This window comes from Rattus norvegicus, chromosome 4 (genome assembly GCF_021556685.1).
Source record: "Rattus norvegicus strain SHRSP/BbbUtx chromosome 4, alternate assembly SHRSP_T2T, whole genome shotgun sequence".
Taxonomy (NCBI): Eukaryota; Metazoa; Chordata; class Mammalia; order Rodentia; family Muridae; genus Rattus; species Rattus norvegicus.
In genome coordinates this window covers 145464148-145484622 of record NC_141537.1, presented here as the reverse complement: position 1 = coordinate 145484622, position 20475 = coordinate 145464148, and the positions used below count along the sequence as shown (strand labels likewise).

General features: G+C 37.2%; 1 protein-coding gene across 3 annotated transcripts in view; it reads right to left on the bottom strand.

Annotated features, from left to right (window-relative positions):
• Grm7 (glutamate metabotropic receptor 7) overlaps window positions 1-20475 on the bottom strand; it is an 890093-nt gene that overhangs the window by 309713 nt on the left and 559905 nt on the right. For all 3 annotated transcript variants that reach the window (NM_031040.1, XM_087659435.1, XM_087659436.1), the window contains 1 exon segment: window positions 12755-12895. In NM_031040.1, coding sequence (NP_112302.1) covers window positions 12755-12895 — 141 coding nt within the window.

The following is a 20475-nucleotide window of genomic DNA, read 5'->3' as shown; positions in this document are numbered from 1 at the left end:
GAGGAAGAAGAAGAAAGAAAGAAAGAAAGAAAGAGAGAGAGAAAGAAAAGAAGGAGAATATAGCAGTGTTCCTACTCTAAGATCTTGTTCATAAACACCTTTGAGAAATGTCCAAATCTTGAAGTTCTATTTAACTCTACTTCAACTGTTTTTCAAATACAAATGCTAATTTACCTAAATCCTTTTGACCTTAAGAATGTGTAACACACACACACACACAGAGAAAAACACACTTGCACACACGTGGACACAATCTCTTCTTGCTTAGCTGTCACATATGTAAAAATGTGTCCTTTTCAATCCAGGGGTTCTAAAGCCTCTGAACCTTTTTTTCTATTGTTCTGCTGAAGGAAATGTCACAATCAAATGTGTGTGTAAATTTAGTCACTGGTACATTCTCCACCCCACAACTTTCTTTACAAATATATTTAATGTCTTTGCTTGTAGGACAAAGAATCAGGAAAGACTAGGTCTTAGATTGTGGTAGTCCTCTTAATAAAAAGTACACTGGTATGCCCCCTGTCGGAAATGTCCCCACAGGGTTTTCTCCATCATGGACAAAGCCTATGGCCTAGGGCTTTCATCTCTCCATGATAGATGCTAAGGGACAGATCCGTTCACAGGTTCAACCATTTATATTTTTTTTATTTTTTTCTATTCTAATACTCATGTACAAGAGTGCTGGCTTCATTTGTCTTCTCCAGCATTTGGCACTATTGATCCTCTTCATTTTATCTACATATAGTAAAATTTCACCCATTTATTTTATACTTTTTATAAATGATGATATTGGATTTCCCCTACCCCCATCCCCAACACACACACACAGGTTCCCATGAGCCAACTACATTGGATAGAATCGGTTTTGTCTCTGGTGCATCTCCCAGGTAAAACTTCTCAGCCTCTTTTCTACCAGATGGAGTATTATTGTCTGAGATGTGGCAGGTTACTGCCTTAATGATGCTCTGACTTTACATTGCTTATCTGTAATTACATTTTCTGTAATCATCAAATAATATTTACAGCACCCAAGCCACCTCTAAGTCTGTCCAATTTTTATCACTTAATAAATCCTTTAAGTAGGTAGTTAAACTATATAGCTTACTTTGAGCGTTTGAAATGAATGAAAGAAAGCAACTCCTAGGGGCTTAATTTACTAGAGGGAAAAGTGGTAGGTACTATTTTTGTCCTGTGTTTAAAAGAATGACATGGATCCTTTCTAGTCAGGGAGATGGCAGCTATTTGAATGGTTGTTTACAAGAGGAAAGCAAAATGTTTTGGTCCAAGTCCTGGCTCTGCCAGATACCTACCTCTTTTGGGGGAGCCACTTAATGGAACTGTAAGAGCTTTCCTTTTATCTCTCTTTAGTAGACTGTAAATATTGCCAGTCCTGCTAACTCTGCTGAGTTGTAGGGATGATCAAGTGACACAAGGGATATTAAAACAATTTAAAGACTCTAAAGTGAATCTCATAAAAGATAAATCAGTACCCAAACATAAGGCAAAAAAAAATATTCAATCTTGCAAGTTTTCCAAGAAACACAAATCAAAACAGAGGTAACATTTCAGTTGCTTTGCCAGTGGCAAAATAGATTAGTATTTGCTTCTGAAAGCAAACATGGTGATATATTTCAATTGTCCAAAAACTGTTTATCCTCCTTGAATTGGTAATGATGCAAATGGATAATGCACATTTTGCTAACACTTAAAGCTTCCTGTGTCTCTGGCATTGCACGCAGCTCCTTACACAATCTAACTGTCTCAGAGTGCCTCCTCACAGTACAAATCAAAATGAAACCCTGCCAGACAATTAGCATTATCAGAGCAGTCTACAAAGGAACAGACAGTAATGGAGATGCAAGGCCACTTGGTTCATGGCTGGTATGAGACAGGAACAAAACATGATTGGAAGTGACGGGGCATCACAGTCCTCATTCTTTATTTCAGAGCTTCTAAAACTGTGTGCAAGGGGACAGTCCCATGGAAAGAAGAGGTATAAGGTTTTAAATTTCTTATGTGTTTTATATAAACTCACCAACCAGTAGCAAAGCTGAGAGCCTGCAAATTGTGGGAAATCTATGCACAGTTCTTTATGCAACACCCAAGCAAACTAACAATGGGCAGAGTGTCTATATTATGCATGTTACATGAGAAACTATTCAAAGGTATGTAGGACTAAATTGGTGACTCACACCTGTAATGCTATGGCAATGTAATATAATGGCAATACTTAGGAGGGAAGATGATTGCAAGTTTGAGGCTGGTCTGGTTACATTTGAGTTTTCTATGCTCCTGCATGAAACGCCTCACTAATACTCATATAAGTAACCTTGAAAATCACGGACATACCAAGTTGGAATTTGATAGTATCATTACATTGATTTGTCATTGATTCCAAGTTTTGATCAAGTGCAAGATCATTTCACATCTTCCCAGGAATGTTGGCACAAAACATTCAGTCACAGGAAGGAGATAATTATCACATATTATAGTGATCCCTATGTATCACCATGTGTCAAGACAAGAGTCCGTCAAAGGAGAAGGACAAAGGCAAGAAGACAGAAAACTTTACATCCTCTCTCTGTGTCTCTCTGTCTCTGTCTCTGTCTGTCTCTGTCTCTCTGTCTCTTTCTGTCTGTCTCTGTCTCTATCTCTGTCTCTGTCTGTCTGTTTATCTGTCTCTCTGTGTGTGTGTGTGTCTGTCTGTCTGTCTGTCTCTCTCTCTCTCTCTGTGTGTGTGTGTGTGTGTGTGTGTGTGTGTGTGTGTGTGTGTGTGTGTGTGTGTACTTTACTACCGGGGACACTGTAAAACATAAAGGGCTTATTCTTGTGAATTTATTTCCATAGAAAATGAAATGTTTCACTTGCCTAGTAATAGCATATTCTTTTCACTTTTGCTTTAAAATTTAAAAAATCAATATGCAATCTTCTGTTACAAACATCTCTGAGCTTTACACATGACTGCTTGTTTTTCCTCAAAGGAAAAGCGACTATATCTCAACATTGAACATTTTCCTTTCATTGTAAATTATCCAACTCTGCTGGAGACTCAGACCATGTTTGAAGGTCATGGCGCCTTTAAAATTAATATGAGGTTTCTCAGGTGTGTTATTATGGACTGCCTTGATCTCTCAAAAAAGGGCCCAAGGAAAGGAGGAAGACTGAAAATATTCTACTTATGGCTGTAATTCCCCGTTGTATAATCTTGACTCTTATTTTCTCTTTGGATAATAGCTATTTTTAGCTTTTCATCAATGTAATAACATCTGGCTATAAAATGAAAATATGGCCTTATTTTAGGTTCATGGAAGTAGAAATGGAGTCAGCAATAAGCTGTTTAGTAATGAGGATGGAAAGGGGTCATTTGAGGCCCAGGATTAAAGATGGCCTCTTAAGTACCCTTTTGGGCCACAGTATAAAATAGATTCAAGTCCTTGGGACAATTATTTACTATTACTTCATACAGAAGACCTCCTCTCTTTCTCTCAAAACACTAAATACATTTTATAGTACTTTAACAGATCTATTTATATTTTTCTTTTTGTCTCCACTATGGAAAAACACTGCTATAATACCAAAGATCCTACCTCTAACCACAGGACCAGCATAGGACTAATACAACCGTGCAACGATCAATACACATGGGCTGGGCAAATGAATGAAAACTGAATGTAGGAGAAGGCCACTGTGCCCCTAAGGGCACATATGTTCCTCCCCTCCCCCCACCAGTGGTCATGTTCTCAGGCAAGTCATGAAACTGGGTTGAATTTTGACCTGCTTCCATTGGCAAAAAGCAGACAATTTCCTCCTTATGTAGCTCACTGATTTGAGTTGATTGGAACTCAGTGAGAATGATTTAAATGTATAGAAGGGCACAGCCACGTACACAGCATGACTTAGGAAGTATTGTGTGTCCAGAGTAAAATAAGAATGTGACTGAACATGAAGAAAGCATAGGTATTCAATTATTTTTTTCTACAAAGCCATGATTTACTTCAGTCACCACCATCAAGCAAGATGGTACCTAAAGTCACTGAGGATCTCTCCATGTACCTGCTGTCTACTCTGTGAACGATCTTAGGTAGTGAGGACTACTGATCTGTGATCCTACAGATGAGGGGGTCATAAGAGGTTTACACAGATATAGGATGAGCCGGCCCTTAGCCCCACCTTGTCATCATGTGTATCATGAATAAGTTAGTGAGACTCCATCTTCCTGCAGCTTGGACCTTATATTGCTACATGGCTGAATCTGTGCAAAGTCATCTCAGAGCAACTGTGCTCAGGAGGAAGAGCCTCTGAGAAGCAGCAGATCCAAAACCCTCCAAGCACCTGCCTACCTCTGTGGATCTCCTGTCCCTTTCTTCAAAGAGGCTGGTGCTATTAAAACTAGCTCTACAAAGTTGGTGTCTGGCTTTTTATTTGTGGTTGATATTTATCTGGTGAGCACTGTTTTATTCTCTCGAAAATGAGTATAATGCTGTATACACTGTAAAATCCAAAAATGCTTTTAGAGCCCATATTTCTCCCCAGGGACAGAAAGGAGGTAGATGACAACCTCTATTACCTCCTTTCCTAAGGAAAGTTATATTCCATTCCGACTTGCTTAATGACACTTGGTAAGTCATTCAAAAGCCCTTTCTTATGCCTACTAAAATGACACAAAGCATCTAATGTATAATACTTATGTTGCTTGTAAGGGGCACTTTGTTTACAGACTCTTGCTAGAAGAATCATGGGCAGTAATTCCCCAAGATAAAACATTTTTTTCATTAACACCTTCAGCCCGACAGAATTTCCAAATAAGAAAGAGACATAATTCCCACATTAAAAGCCATCGCATGCTAGAGTTCATGAGAGAACATGACACACCTCACTTAAAAATGGTTCCTAGCATCAGTAGAAGTAGTTTTGCTTAGGACCTTAGATGCTTCTACAGTTTTAATAGTTCCTGGATTCTACACAGCATTAAATGCAGAACCTCCTGGTACTCTAAATAATGTGAATCAAAATGGCATATTACAATGATCCCTTTTCAGCTGCATGGTGCTAGTTGAAGAAGGCAGAGTTCATTTACTCTGTAAGAAGGCATTCATAATCTTCTACTACATAAGGCTAGAGACAGCTTGTGGTGATATTGTTTAGTGAAGGTAATATTTTGCTTGGTGTTTTATTAGTGCATGAGCTTTTTATTTTTCTTTCCAAATTTTAAATTTATCTTTTTCTATGCTAAACTCTCAAATAAACTCTTTTGGGAAGGGTAGTTAGAACACAAGAGAAAGAGAGAAATAAAATTAAGTCAACAAACAAGTAAACAATTCTTTGGCCTTTTAAAAGCAGTATGGTCCAGTTTAAGCTTTGATATTCAAAGTTGAATCTTTTAAGGTTTAAGGAAGTAAATTATATACCAAAGATTTCTTCAGACTCAAATAGTGACCGGCTTGTCTCCTTTCCCAGCCTCTACAAAACTGTTTATTAAGAGACAATGAGAAATGAGTGGCTGAGGAGATGCATGAACTAAACATTTGGCAAATGCAACTAAAAGTTCCAAGCTCTTTAACTTCCCCTAAACCTAAGGTTCACAACCTTCCTAGTGGTGGACCCCTTTAATAAAGTTTCTCATATTGTGGTGACCCCGACCCTAAAATTATTTGTGTTGCTATTTTACAAATTTAATTTACTGCTGTTATGGGTCGTGATGTAAATATTTTTGGAGACAGAGGTTTGCCGAAGTGGTAGAGACCCCCAGGTTGAGAAATGCTACTGTAAAGATTCATGTGGAAGTTCTTAAAGCATTCAAAACTAGACTGAGGCCAGGTAAGACACAGGATCCAGTTGTTACTGAGCTGCCATGGCTTCATTGCCAAGGGTACGAAGAAATAAGAGAGGTCTAGAGACTGCGTTGTGGATAGAGAGAAGTCATGGATACGTTTCAATCATCAAAGGAAAGATAAAATGCAGAGAAAGGATCATTTTGTTTTCCCCGTGGAGCACTAAAATTAAGATGTAAGGAACAGAAGCAAGGTGTGCAAAGGAATCTAAAGTGTGTTTCTTGAACTGAAGATCCTATTTATAGATTCATCACTGTTGTTTGATCACAATAGAAAAAAAACTATGAATGGCTGCCTCCATGTCAGCCACAGTTCTCTCAGATCAGTCCAACGAATAGTTAACAATGGGCACAGCTGGTAACGTGAGACCACCGGAAGAAGTTAATCGACTTTTTGCTTTTAAACATTTAAAATAAACTTTATTGTCACTAAACGAGTACAAGGGAATATAGCTTCATACATACATGAATGATACTAAAAGCTGTGGAATCAGCATGGTGGAGCCTGGGGAGAAAGCCCAGAACATAATGCGCATGATGCAGTCGTGAAGACCTGAGTTCAGATGCTCAATATTTAGGTGAAAAAGGTCATAGCTAGGTGTAGTCACACAGAAGTCTGTCACACAAGCACTTGAGTGGTAGAGACACACATATCCTCACAGCTAACTGCAGCCAGTGAAGCTGATCAGTGAATGCTAGGTTGACTGAGTGACCATTTCTCAAATGATCAGGAGGAGAGTGATGGGGGATGATACATGACATTGACCTCTGGACTCCACGAGCCTGAAACACCCTTGCATGTGCACCCCCTAACAGAAAGAATTGGCATCACAGGTAATATGACTTAATGCCAACCTGATTTCTGATTCTGAGCATTTATTGCTCATGACAACCTAAAGTCTAGAGACATATTCTCCTTTTATATGCCCACATAAATTTTACTCAATATCCCCATATTTTCAAAAGGATTTAGAGGTTTTCTGAGACCTGTGAGGATTTCCTATGTGATATTCATCTCACTTCAATTTAGAGAAGCCTAAGATAACTGCTCACTCATTTATCAAAACTGTACAAGTAAACTCATCCAGGCAATATCTGTAAAATGATACACCAAGTCGAAAGTTATATGCCTCAATATTTATGTGATGGTCCACATATATTTACTTCTTAATACTTGTCATTAAATAAAGATACAAATGAAACATTCCAAGCAATCTGACATGACCAATTTTCACAGAATTAGGAATTAAGTAGATAGACAATTCAAAGGACCACAACAGAAAGACTCTCACAAAACTTTTAGAGATTAGTCATGTGATTAAAATATCAAAGAGCCACATTAACATGCAACTATAGAATATTTTATCATAAAGACTATATTATAGTTTATTATTTGTCTACTGAAGAAATTGGGTAGGAGTAAAAATGTGTTCCTATTGCTTGTCATTAAAACAACTTTGAAAAGTCTTTTTGAAACATTAAAGACTTATGTGCTATTCACCAATGTGCATTATGGTGTGGACTTTTAAAATAATGTTATCTAAATCAATTGCCACCACATAACATCTGTATATCAAGATTAACTCAGAAAGGAATCAGAAAATGATGGAGAAAACTTGTTAGTTCAGTCAAAAATCCTTCCTGCATATGTGGCCTCAGCATTTTGCTTTCTTAAATGTAATTCCTTTATCTTCATAGTCACGTGATCAAAGTCTACAAGTAGTGTTTAGGTTAAAATCCAAATGAGATCTTAATGAATGATATGGTTTACAGGGTTTTTTTCATTAACTTTTTTTTTAACTCAAAGCCTATTAAAACCACCAAACAGCATTCAAGGGACTGACCTAGGCCTTCAACACATACATAACTACTGTGCAGTTCATGTGGGATTCCTAACAGCAGGAGGTGAAGCTGTATCTGACTCTGTTGCCTGCCTTTGGGTCCGTTTTCTCTAAATGGGCTGCCTCATGTAACCATATTAGTAGTACCTAGTCCTACAGCAATGTGCCAGGGCAGGTTGGTGTCCATGGGAGCTTCTCTGATGAGAAAAGGAGAGTAGAAGGTTGGTGAGAGGGAGGAACTGGGAAGAGAGAGAGTAAGCTATGATTGGGATATAAAATAAATACATTAATTAATAATTATTTAAAAACCCTTTAAAAGACGTTACTTAAACCCTCAGTATTGAGATGGAAAAACTTTAAGAATACTAACTACAACCAAGGACATTAAAGTGCACATGGGATGGCTCACATCTATGATCCAAGAAGTCAGGAGGCTGAAGCAGACTTCCTACATCCTGCACTACAGTGAAAATACCAAGCCAAGCAGAGTCACACAGCTAAATGATTTTCAAAAACAAACCAAATAAGCAAAAGTAGGCATTTAACAGTGTCTTCTCTTCAAATTTTTAGATATTTCCATGGGTAATATTGGTTCAGGACACTGGGACACAAATCAAACTGAATTTTGTATCATGTAGCTAGTCTTATTTATAACTTGTTATACTATGTTTATTTAATATATCTGGGAGGCCTGCTCTTTTTTGAAAGGGAACCGAGAAGTAGATCTGAGGCAGAGGTGAGATTGGGTGAAGAGACTGCAAGGAGGTGGGGAAGGAAAAAGGCAGTCAGGATGTAATGTCAGAGAATAATACAAGAGAGAAAACACAAGCAACAAAGACAATGAATTGTTATGGGGAAAATGGTTCTATTCATTTATTTATCCTTTGTCATAGCCGAAGGAAAACAAATCTCTAACAGCCCAATTGTTCCTTCACAAGATGATGGATTCCTAAATGCTGAGTTCCTTCCTTTCTGTGAAGAGGTAACTGTGATGAACCAGTGTCCACAAAGTGGTACGTGGCAGAACAGTCATGTTAGTTAGACAAATGTTCTGCGTGAGCCGCAAGACATAAGAGACAGATATTTCTTTACGGCCGGCATAGGCAAACACATTCAGATTGCTGGAAACTTGTATTAAACAGAAAGGATACATTTGAGACCTTGTACATATAATATTTCTCTTTGAATACAGGGGAAAATATGGGAAGTGAGGAGTCAGGCTAGTTCTGTGCCAGAGAATGCCTAGATACACACTCTGTCATAGTGCTTTACTTTCTCTGACAATGAGTTTTCCACTCAGAGTTCAGTATGGCCTCATGCCTGTTTGTGAATGTTTTAGCACTTCAGTACAGTAGTATTGAGTTGGCATCCCTGAAATGCTCTCATCTCCACCTGTACATTTAGTTAAATTTCTGGTTTTATTTTCTTCTTGAGCTTTGATATATGACCCTTTCTTCCTTAGACCTCACATAAACAATAGGATAATCATGAGTTCCTCACAGGCAATTGCATTTGGCCAGATTGGTGAGTAAGTGCTAGCAACGCTGAATTGGGACCATGTGCTAATGTCACTTCAGATTTTACACTTGAATTGTGTAATTTAATCCCCACAGCAGCTTCCAAAGCTGTGTTCCCTTCTTCATTTCAAGCAGGAAGAACAGCTTTGAGAAGTTAAGCAATATTTTCCAAGATTTTATAGGGAAACCCACTGATAGGCCTTGATGGCATACCCTGCCTGCATTGATTCTAAAACTAATAATTATATGGGTATAGATACTTTCCTGATTGGAGATTAACTTTGTTTCCTGAGATGTCATTTCATTTTTCTTCTCTTCTTAGCATCTTCACAGAACTATTGTCCTCAATATGGTAATATAATACATGGACCATATCTCCGAGTTAGCAGTAATGTGCCAAGACTCATACATACTCAGTTGGTGGGCTTAGAGTCAGGAGTCCTATGTACAACTATTGAACAGAAGCCATATGCTCTTTTGACTCTGAAGGACATGTGGGATTTCTGTGTGTGTGTGTGTGTGTGTGTGTGTGTGTGTGTGTGTGTGTGTGTGTGTGTTTTGTCAAAATGGATGGCAGGTTCTATTTCCCAGTGTGTGACTCTAATGCGGTCTTCATGGGATAATGCAACCCTACTATGAAATATGATAAATGATATTAATACCTATCATTTGAGGACTCTGCATTCTGTAAAAGGTTGGATCATCTTACAAATATTCCTTTCCTGAATATTATCCAGAAGGAGCCATGTTCAAGGTCACTGGCTACCAATGTTTGGGTTCTTGAGGAGAAAACAACTTCAAAGGATAGTTAAGGAAAAACAGATAGGTTTTAGAGTTAGAATTGGGTATACAGGACCTTTGGAATATTTGAAAACTATGGAGCAATTAAGAACCTATACCTTGCCTTACAGACATACCAAATGAATGTGGGTAATATATGGGACAATTGGTTAGATGGTTTCTCAGGATATTTGCTATAAGAATGACCATAAACCAAAATTCTACAGAAGTGAATATTATTCTCATTTCTCAAAAAATTATTTTTCCTCTTAGAATTCTTTTACTAATTCAACAAGAAGATAGCTTTGGATCAAATAATTTAGAAACTGCAACCATGGAATGAGTACAACAGAAAGGCAAAAAACACATTTTCTGTTTCTGGTGGTAGCTTGGCCATAATGATTTTTATAAACTTCAATTCTTCTATGCTAAGCACTAAGATGTGGTGTCCATGGAACCTCTTGGACTAGAGTTTGCCAAAAGAGAGTCTTGGCCTTAGATAGATACAAGCCTAAGTTCCATCTGACATTTCATTCCAACTCCAACCATTCTTATGGAACATCAGATGTCAGAAACAGTCTGGAAACTGTCATCCATCATCTGCATACTGTCGTACACTTCAGTGTTCCCTGTCTTACAGACAAATTATCCAGATGTCAAACTAATTTTTTCAGTTTCCACTTGAAAGCTCTGTGTCACCTAGGTCTAGTCAACATTGAATCAATTTTCTTCATTTTCTCTCCAACAATAGAAAGACTATGTTTCTGAGAACACTGTGCTGTTATATATTGAGGTTTGAACAGAGCATGTGGTTACTCTGACATTCTAGTTAAACCATGATGCTTCCAATATATGTGTTCTATTGATTTTCCAGCAGTGTTTTTATTTCTCTCTCTGTCGTACATCTTCTCTTTCACAGAAACCTCTTTGAGAAAAGATAGACTCTTAAGTATTCTCAAATCCTTCATGATAATCTTAAGAACTGTGTACCATATATATCTTATCTAATTAACAAGTCACTTAATGAAGAGCATAATGGACAACATTCAGGTGATTAAAATTTAATAACTAGTTTGCAATGATAAACTGAATAATATAAATGAAATAAACTAGTATCTAAGGAGACATCAACATGCATGTATGTGTAGGTATGTATATAGTGTGTGTGTGTGTATGTGTGAATGTGTTTGTGTTTGTGTGTGTGTGTGTGTGTGTGTGTGTGTGTGTGTGTGTGTAAATCTGGACAATCTTGTGTTTCATTCCTCCTTAGAACCTGTTCTACATTACATTTTGAGACAAAGCCTCACATAGGCCTGGGCTCAACATTTAGTTTCGGATGGCTGGTCCATGAACTTCAGGGATTGAACTATGTTTGCCTCTCCAGTGCTGGAATTTACTTGCTTGTCATCCTACCTTTTCCTTATCTTTAGTATGAGTTCTGGGAATTGAGCTCTGCTTCTCATGCACATGTACTAAGGACTTTCCTGCTTTAGCTTTCCCTGTGCCCTTGCCCTCAGTACGCTTCATCATATTGAGTACACTCTAGGGTGTTGAGATGCCTTCAAGTCACTGTCACAAATATTGAAGGCAAGTGGACAGCAGAATAAGCCTATTTAGTCTTCCACAGTATTCAATACTCAAGTGACAAATACAAGATTAATTGCAAATAAAGATCAAATTTGATCAAATAAAAGGTAGCATTTCGTCTTCTTTTGGAGGTTACATACTTACCCCATTCATTCTCCCTAGATTTCCCCATATTTTCCACAAAGATGATGTACTCCATTTCCCATTTTGTTGTTGTTGTTGTTGTTTGTTATATTCTTAAAGTCACACTAATCCTTTTCTACAGATCTGTACCATGGTTTCCTTTATCACTGATTTTTCTTCACCAATTTTTTTTCATCAATTAGCTGTTGTCTAATCCTTTTTCCAGATGTTGATTCAAATATTATTCTTTCAAGGAAGTCTTAGGGGAACATTCATGCCTTCAATACAATTGAAGTTCCTCTTGTATATGTCCCTATTTCTTTCTACTTTAGATGACAAATTCACTGGAGTAATGTCAATCCTTACTTCCTACTCCTGTGCTATATCCTAAGCCTCATAAAAGCAGAGATCCTGACTGCCTGATTCACACCAAGACCATCAGTGCCTACAGTAGTACTTAGTAGAAAGGAAATCACTTAATAAATATCTGGAACTGACTAAATGTACGAATGTCTGTGTTCCCCTTTATTTACCACAAATATATTTTTCATTAGGAAGAAATTTACAAGACATGTGTATGAGAACCAGGGAACGTTTTAAGCATATTATAAATAGCAAATATCTCCTTCACTTTTACATTATGGAAATAATTAATTATACTCATTATTTTAAATATAAGCATTTTGTTAACTTAAACCGAAATACTGCAGATGATAACAGTTACCATTGCTCCTGGTATGGAATTTCTCAGGGGATTTTGTTTATTTGAAAATGACTTTATTCTTCTGGATAAAATAGGATCCAATATTTATCAACAGGAATGTTTAAAACAATGAGATAATCAAGAATCAGTAGAAATGACAATTACAGTGAGATGGACAGGCTGAAAAGAATATATTCTTATCTCCACATCCTTTGACTTGCCAGAATTATGCTTCTATTCTTTTGTCTGAACAATCTAGTAAAATTCAATTTACTTTTCCAATTTGTTTCCAACTAGGCTTCCTCTGTCAGTCGTGCAAATGTCTCAATGCCCTCCATGCAAAGACTCAGGAGGAAAACGGGAAGGAAATTACCTGTGCATTTGCGATCTGTGTCTTCTTTTTTGGACCCACTAATTGTCAACTTGCAGTTGAAGTTTTCTTCCCAGTATTCGGCAAACCATACATTTCTCCTGTTGTTTTCAAGTGTCCGGGATGTGAAGTAAGCATCAAATCCTAAATAGAGTTAAGTGAGAAGGTCAGAAGTCATGGAGATCACTTCTGCCATATGAAGAATACAAAAAAAAGCAACACATTATAGGTTGTAGGGTAGAAGATTTATTATGTGTGCACACACACACAGTCATGCACACATTATATATATGTAATATAAATGTACATATAAGCACATATAAAACATACATGTGTATATGAATACACATACACATGTATTTATATATATAAACGCATATGTATAAATGAATACATACACACTCATATATTTCACTAAACTATAGGAAGATCTCTAACTCAATAAGCAAAGGAGATCTACAAGCACTTTTTCACTGAAAACCCAAGCAGTGATATAAGGAAAAAGTTTTGCATCTCGAGTAAGCTAAACCAGGGACAAACGTCTTCAGCTGTGATGATTAATACTGTCAGTCTGAGGGTGTTGACTTATGTAGTTGGCAAATCTCTGGGCAATGTCTTATTAGATTAGTTTAGGCAGGGTCCCCTCCTTAACTGTGGATAGGATCCTTCTTAGACTGGGGTTCTGTGTTGGATAAAAGAGTAAAGCAAGTTAAGCACTAGCATTTATTGTTCTCCCCTCTGTGGATGCACTGTGACCAGATGCCTCCCTAAATCCCTGCTTGAATACATAATGGGCTATACTCAACTGTGAGGTTCCATGAACCTTTCCTTCTCTAACTTGCTTTGGCCAAATATTTAGCTGTGGCAACAAGGGAACTTATCAAAATACTAGTTTTGTCATCTTCACACAGTAACAAGTGTTTCAGTGCTTACTGTAGACCTGTCATGCAGTAATTATTATCACGATTCTCACTTGGTACAAAAGAAAGCACAAGCTTAGAAAAAAAATTATAACGTGCCCAAAGTCAACCATTATGTTCTAGTCTTTGTACTTGGCTATTTCAGATATGAATTAGTGAATAACATTTTTTTTTGGTTCTTTTTTTCGGAGCTGGGGACCGAACCCAGGGCCTTGTGCTTCCTAGGTAAGCGCTCTACCACTGAGCTAAATCCCCAGCCCCTAGTGAATAACATTTCAAGGCCTTTTTTTTTAATTTTGTCCCATCATGAAATTGGCTTCCTAGTCAAAATGGGAATAGATTGATTTTAAAGAGGACACAGGTACATAAGTATGCCACTTCTATGTTACTCATAGAAAATCTACATTAGAAGAGACATTTGAGTCCAAGTACCATACAATTCTCCAGCTGTTCTTTCTGGATTGTGTACTTCAAATATTGCAATGGACCTACAAGGGTCTCAAGAGAATCAAAGTGCAAACAAACAAACAAAAAGCCACAGTAATCAGACTTAGACTCAAAATGTCGTAAGAACTAGGCTTGAATGACAGTTCCATTAATGTCACTACATCACCCAGGGAAGTCCACAATTAGCACTGCTAGTCTTCCTTTTGTCTATTTGTAGAAATGAAGATGGCACCACCCCCTCTGTCAGTCTATACAGTGTCATCAGTGGCAGTGGAAGTAAGCCAGAAACTTAGAAAGTTTAAAGCTAAAGAATTATAGGCAAAGACGGACCTATTACCACATACTTAAAATATTCAGCTTTTCCATATGCCATAAAAGATGTGTCAGTGGTCACAATGACAAAACCAGAAAGCATTCTACATACATTTTCTCTTTAAGTGTCGCATTAACTTTAGGCAGCAGCTACAATTCATAACCATACTTCAAAGTCAGAAATGAAGATCCAGATGAATTTGATAGCAGGGTGCCTGGTTTCAAACTTCGATATCTGTTACATATTCTATTAAGTAGGCATATATTTTGGTAAGTATCATATCATTTTTTCAACTGACCAGGAAAATGGAGACCAGACTAATAGCAGGAGGGAAAAGCTGGATTTTTATTTTCTTTCTTATTTTTAGAATTTCATACCCACCAAAGATCTAGAAAAGTCCTATGGGGTTTGCTCTTACTCACAAACCATGCCAATTTCTCTCTTCCTTGAAGATGCCCCATTATAAGACAACTTGTACTACAGGGGAAACTGGTAGTTCAAAAACAAAAAGAGAAACCATTATGTGGTCTAATGATAGAGTGAGGAACTAAAGCAACCTTGTGTGTGCTTCTTTGGTCTGATAGTGCTAGGGTAACCCAGGTTCAAAAACATGTCTTCTCACACAACCCTAGGGTCAGAGAAAGAGATAAAATGGTATCATCCACATAGGCCATTCTTGCGGCCTTGCTTTTGCTTGTACAAGTCAGACTTCCTTATAGGACCAACAACTTATTACCTTTTACTAGCATCATAGGAGTGATAAATGGATTCTTATTAGTTTCCTCTACTCCCATTCAGAGAGAAGAAAACTAACCACACACAAGATCTTCATGGCTTTCAAGAATCCTGTACAGATGTTTAAAGTGTCTGACAGTAGTCTTTGAAGTCCCTTCAGAAAAGTATACTTTGTAGCTCTTTACTGCCAGATAAGGAGCTTCTGACATAGATGAAGGGCAAGGCCTTCCTTCTGCTTAAGCATTCAAGTCCCTACACATAGTCTGTCATTACAATTTTAGCTGCCAGAAGAATCTGCTTGTGTACCATTAGAAACAGGGCTCATCACAAAAGAGGTTTAGTGACCCAGGTAGGGCAGAGAGATAGGAATAGTATCAGACATTTGAAGAACAAATAACCATTCTTCTCCTACCTGTCTCTTTCTCTATTATGTATGTGTGAAATGAGACTTTTCCACATCTCTATTAAATCTCAGAAGAAACATGATTGGAGCATATATCTCAGTACAATTAAGACCATTACCAGAGTATTGAAATATAACCCACGGCACCAAGTCCCACAGTTTTGATTCAAAGGAAACAGAATCAAAGATTTATTAAAGCAAATCTATTCTGCTTTTATATGAAGCAGATGGAATTCTTAGCATGAACTTTCTCCTTTGGTTGAACTGATAAATTTAATTTCCTAAATTCCTTTCGGGGCTAGTCTGAAGCAGTGTCCCACTGGCTCATGTTAAGCACAACTGTCATCATTTGGGAAGTTAATTCTAAACAAGAAGGAGAAGGAATAAGGTTTCATCTGTCATTACAAACTGTTCTTGCTGGGTTCTCTTCTATGTGAAATGAAGTGATGGCCTCATGTACCTCCTGAGATTATGGAGTGTACTCAACAAAGGCATGATTCATCCTGGGAGACATGATTAGGAAAGGTCCTTCTAGCTGAAAGGGCATGGAAGATCTCCCTACGGGTATGAGGAATGCTATCAGGATGTCATTACCAGGTCAGAAGACAGAGAGAAGCTTTCTCTAGCATCTAAACTTCCTGAAATATGCAGCACTCAAGCATGTTATGTTCTCAACTCCAAGATGTGTACAGCAGGTCAGGGGAATATCCTTATCAGCCCCAGTGACAAGCAGTGCCAGTACTTCTGACTTTAGAGCTCAAGTACAAGGGCTCTCTGTAACGCTTCCCACACTGCTTCCAAACCATGAAGTGGCTGTGTTTAAAGAATGTATACTTCATCACTGTATACATGATCTGGGGAATAGTGCATGAAACCTCCAATAAACAGAGGAAAGGAAAATACAAATGCGGAGTGGGTCAGTGGTTCAGGGGTAAGGGTAAGATTGATTCACAGCACAGAATAATATGAGTGTGGGGAAGAGAAAAGAAAGTGATATGTTAGAAAGAGAATTCCCAGAAATCCATTACTGCTTGAATTAGAAGGAAAAAGAAATACACGATGGAGAAGGGGTACAGGGTTATTGTGATATGAGGAATGCCTCAATGGAAATGAAATGACTGTATATTTATTCCTATAGGGTGGATTGTTTTATTTTATGTGTATGGTGTTTTGCCTGCATGTATATGTATACTACATGCATGAGACCAGACATGGATGTTAAATCTTTAGTCACTGAATTATAGACATCATAAGGTGTCATCTGAGTTTGACAATGAAATTCAGATCCTCTGGAAAATCACACCAATCTGGCACCTTATAAGACAGATATGGAGGGTTGGGGATTTAACTCAGTGGTAGAGCGCTTGCCTAGCAAGCACAAGGCCCTGGGTTCGGTCCCCAGCTCCAAAAAAAAAAAAAAAAAGACAGATATGGAGCATTCTACCATTGAAAGTGGCATTTCTCTTCTTTCTTCTGAGTACTGTGAATCATCTAAACTTTACTGCAATGAAAAAAGACCAAGTTGTATGTATTGAATAACATATTTGATCTAACCAATGGAAACATAAGGAACTTAGGAAAGCAGCAAGATATAACCAAGAAAACTCATTCATATTTATACGCTTAGATAACAACTCATTACAAGTTGAGTATAAACCCAGAAATGAAATAACTCCACAAGCAAAGACAAAGTATTGCATCTAAATTCTCATGGTATCTTTCCATTTAATCTGGCCAATATTAGTTCTTCAGGAGGGTTCAGTTCTTCCCTATGATAATTCTCTCCAAGACAATTTGTCCCTTTCATGAGTAGCAATGCTAACATTTTCTCTGATAGCTAGACAAGATGCTTTATAGTTTATATGGGAAACTATCTAAGAGCCATAACTTTCTGAATAAAAAGAGAAAGTGAGTATGATTCCTCAGGGGTAAAGGAGGAGAGATAAGCTCATCAAAAATCCCATGATAAGACAATTCAAAAGTCCCTAGGAGAAAGAAGAGAAGATCTGGCACAGACGAAATAAGACCACCAAAGCATGATCAAAGAATCACAGGTAAGCATGGGGGTAGAATATACTAGAGAATAAATGTAGTATTTCATATCTGTAGGGAAACAGAATCCTTCTTACAATCATCAACTGGCTGGAGGTTAATGAAATCATCTCATCCTATCTCAGGAATTAAATATTATCTAACCCAGAAAATTTATTGGGAAAGTTCAGGTAGGTAACTATGAATGAAAGCCAGTGATTTGTGAGCTCTCCTAAGAAGAGGACTATTGGTCACATGGTTGTAAGAACTTGTGGAAATAGGAGTCTCTTTTATGTATGACTCAGGTGCTTTGAGGACTTACTGTCATGCCTTCCTTCTTGTTTCCACCCATGTCTGCATACTCCTGTCTTGAATTTGAGGTTTAGAAGCCAACATCTTTACCCTATTCATCCATGCCTTTCTCATTTGCATTTCTACAAAATGTTGCTAAAGTAAATTCAGTTAAACAAATACAAATCATTTTGGCTGACATCATGGAATAAAGCTCGAAAGAGATCCACCTAGAAATTCTCTAGAGATTAGTGGCAAGCTGCCATTATTTTTGAGAAAAAAAGAGTTAATTGTTATGAAAATGAAACAAACAATCCATAGGAAATGTTTACGAATGAGGCAGAGAAAGTGAGATATGCAACATTATTGTAGAAAATACCTCCATTCCTAGCCTCTAGTGAAGAGATCACCATTCAAGTTTCATTTAGCAAAATAGTAACATTTTAATAATTCATGCATGATGAAATCACTGTTTGGCTTAACTATAACAATGACCTCTGATTCATTGTCATAAATGATAGAATCTCGTGTGTTTACTCTTTGCTTATGTATTATTGATTCTTTACATAAGACCAAACACACATAGGCACAGGAGAGAAAGAAAGGGAGGGCTATGTATGGATATATCTTTTACAACATTACAGGTAGAGTCCATTTTCCAAGACAAGGTAATTTTGGTTTCTATGCAAATGTTTTACAGGTATAATCTATTAATAATTCATGACTGTATATGAATTATTATACATGTTAAGTATATTCATGCCACAGCCTCCCAGTAGCATACTAGACATGAATAATTAATCCTAAAAATCAGTGTTTATACTGAGGTCTCTAACTCCTTTGCAGTTTAAGTCTTTAAGAAGCTAAATTTAATATAAAAATCAATGAGCCGTTCTTGGTAAAAATTTATGTTTCCAATAAACTGGCGTTACAAACTTACTATTTACAAATGTTATAGTCAAATAAAAAATTTAAATTAATGATAATACACTTAAGGTAATTTACCACTCCTAAAGCATCATTTTAAATGCTTTTCTTGGGTGTATTTTGTATAATCATATTTTTTTCTGAATTCATGAACTTTAGTCTACTAACAACTCTTGAAAAATCAGAAGGTGAATCACATGGTATTTTTATATAGTATAGTATGTTTACTATCTCTATGACATAAGTATGATTGTTGGTCACTACTATCTTTCAGAGACCTAAGAACAATAGTGTATGCTGCAAAAATTATTTATTATTTAGTAGCTTTGGATTATTCTTATTTATATTACAATGACATTTTATTTCCTCCAGGACTCAGAGCAGCTCAGGATAATTTACGATTGTGACTGCTGGGGAAAAAGAAGGATTTCTGGGAGAAGAGAATGGAGATTTCTACTGGCGTACCTGCAACTCAAGGCTATAGCTGCTTATGCAAATTTGTAAGATTAGATGCCATGTCTCAATATTTCTGACACCCATAAATAAGGGGAGGGGGGAGGGGGATGTTTGCCCGGAAACCGGGAAAGGGAATAACACTCGAAATGTATATAAGAAATACTCAAGTTAATAAAAAAAAAATTGACTGAAGAGGACTAAAGTAAAATCCTTTTCATAGAAAAATAGAAATGAACAGGCATTCTTAAATATTCAGGAATTTGGAGCTGGAGAGACAATTCAGTGGTTAAAAGCACACATTGCTCTTGAATGCTAAAATCTCAACACATACAATGGGCGGTATGTAACTGCCTAAGAACACCAACTCCAGGGATGTCTCAAAGATTTTTCTTCCATGGATTCTTGCACTTGTGCACACAAACCTATACAGAGAACTTCCACCACACACACAATAATAATAATAATAATAATAACAATAACAACAACAACAACAACAATAATAATAATAATAATAATAATAATAATAATTGTCAGGCATCTGCCAGTATTTCTATTTTCTATCTCTGGAATTTGATCATCTCACGTTAGCTGTTATTACTTTTCCAATATTCGGAAAGAAAACAATCTGACAGCAAGATTGCAGACTGGAACTTTGCTCAACGAATGATATAGATATTATTCATTATCAATGACAACTACTAGGAGTCTCACAGGGTACCTCTGAAGTAAGATCTGCCTTCCAATAAGAGTGGCCTTCGGGTATTTAGAGGAGTGTTTATTAAGACCTAATGCCTGTGTATGCCTCCCTTAGGACAGCCTTTCAACAATCTACAAACCACAACTTATATATAGAGTCCTCTTTTGAGGGCTTAATCCCCTGATCTACATGTAGAACGTCTGTGTAGAACAGCAGTTCATGTGCCTGGCCATACCTTAAAGCAATATGTGGTCTGTGTAAAAACATATTCACCTATGGTTTGACTAGAAGCCGCATCAACTAAATTACAGCACCTACCCATGTCTCTAGACACCAGCCTTTCACTTTCCAGGTGCTTTGGCTACATAGGCGGACTCGACACATAGTCATCTAGAAGATTACACAATGTAAGACCCTCAGCTACCTTTTATATATAGTCCTGAAAGATCTACACAAAGTCTACCAGAAATGAAGAAGAGAAAGCAAAGTCTTCTAAGCTGAACA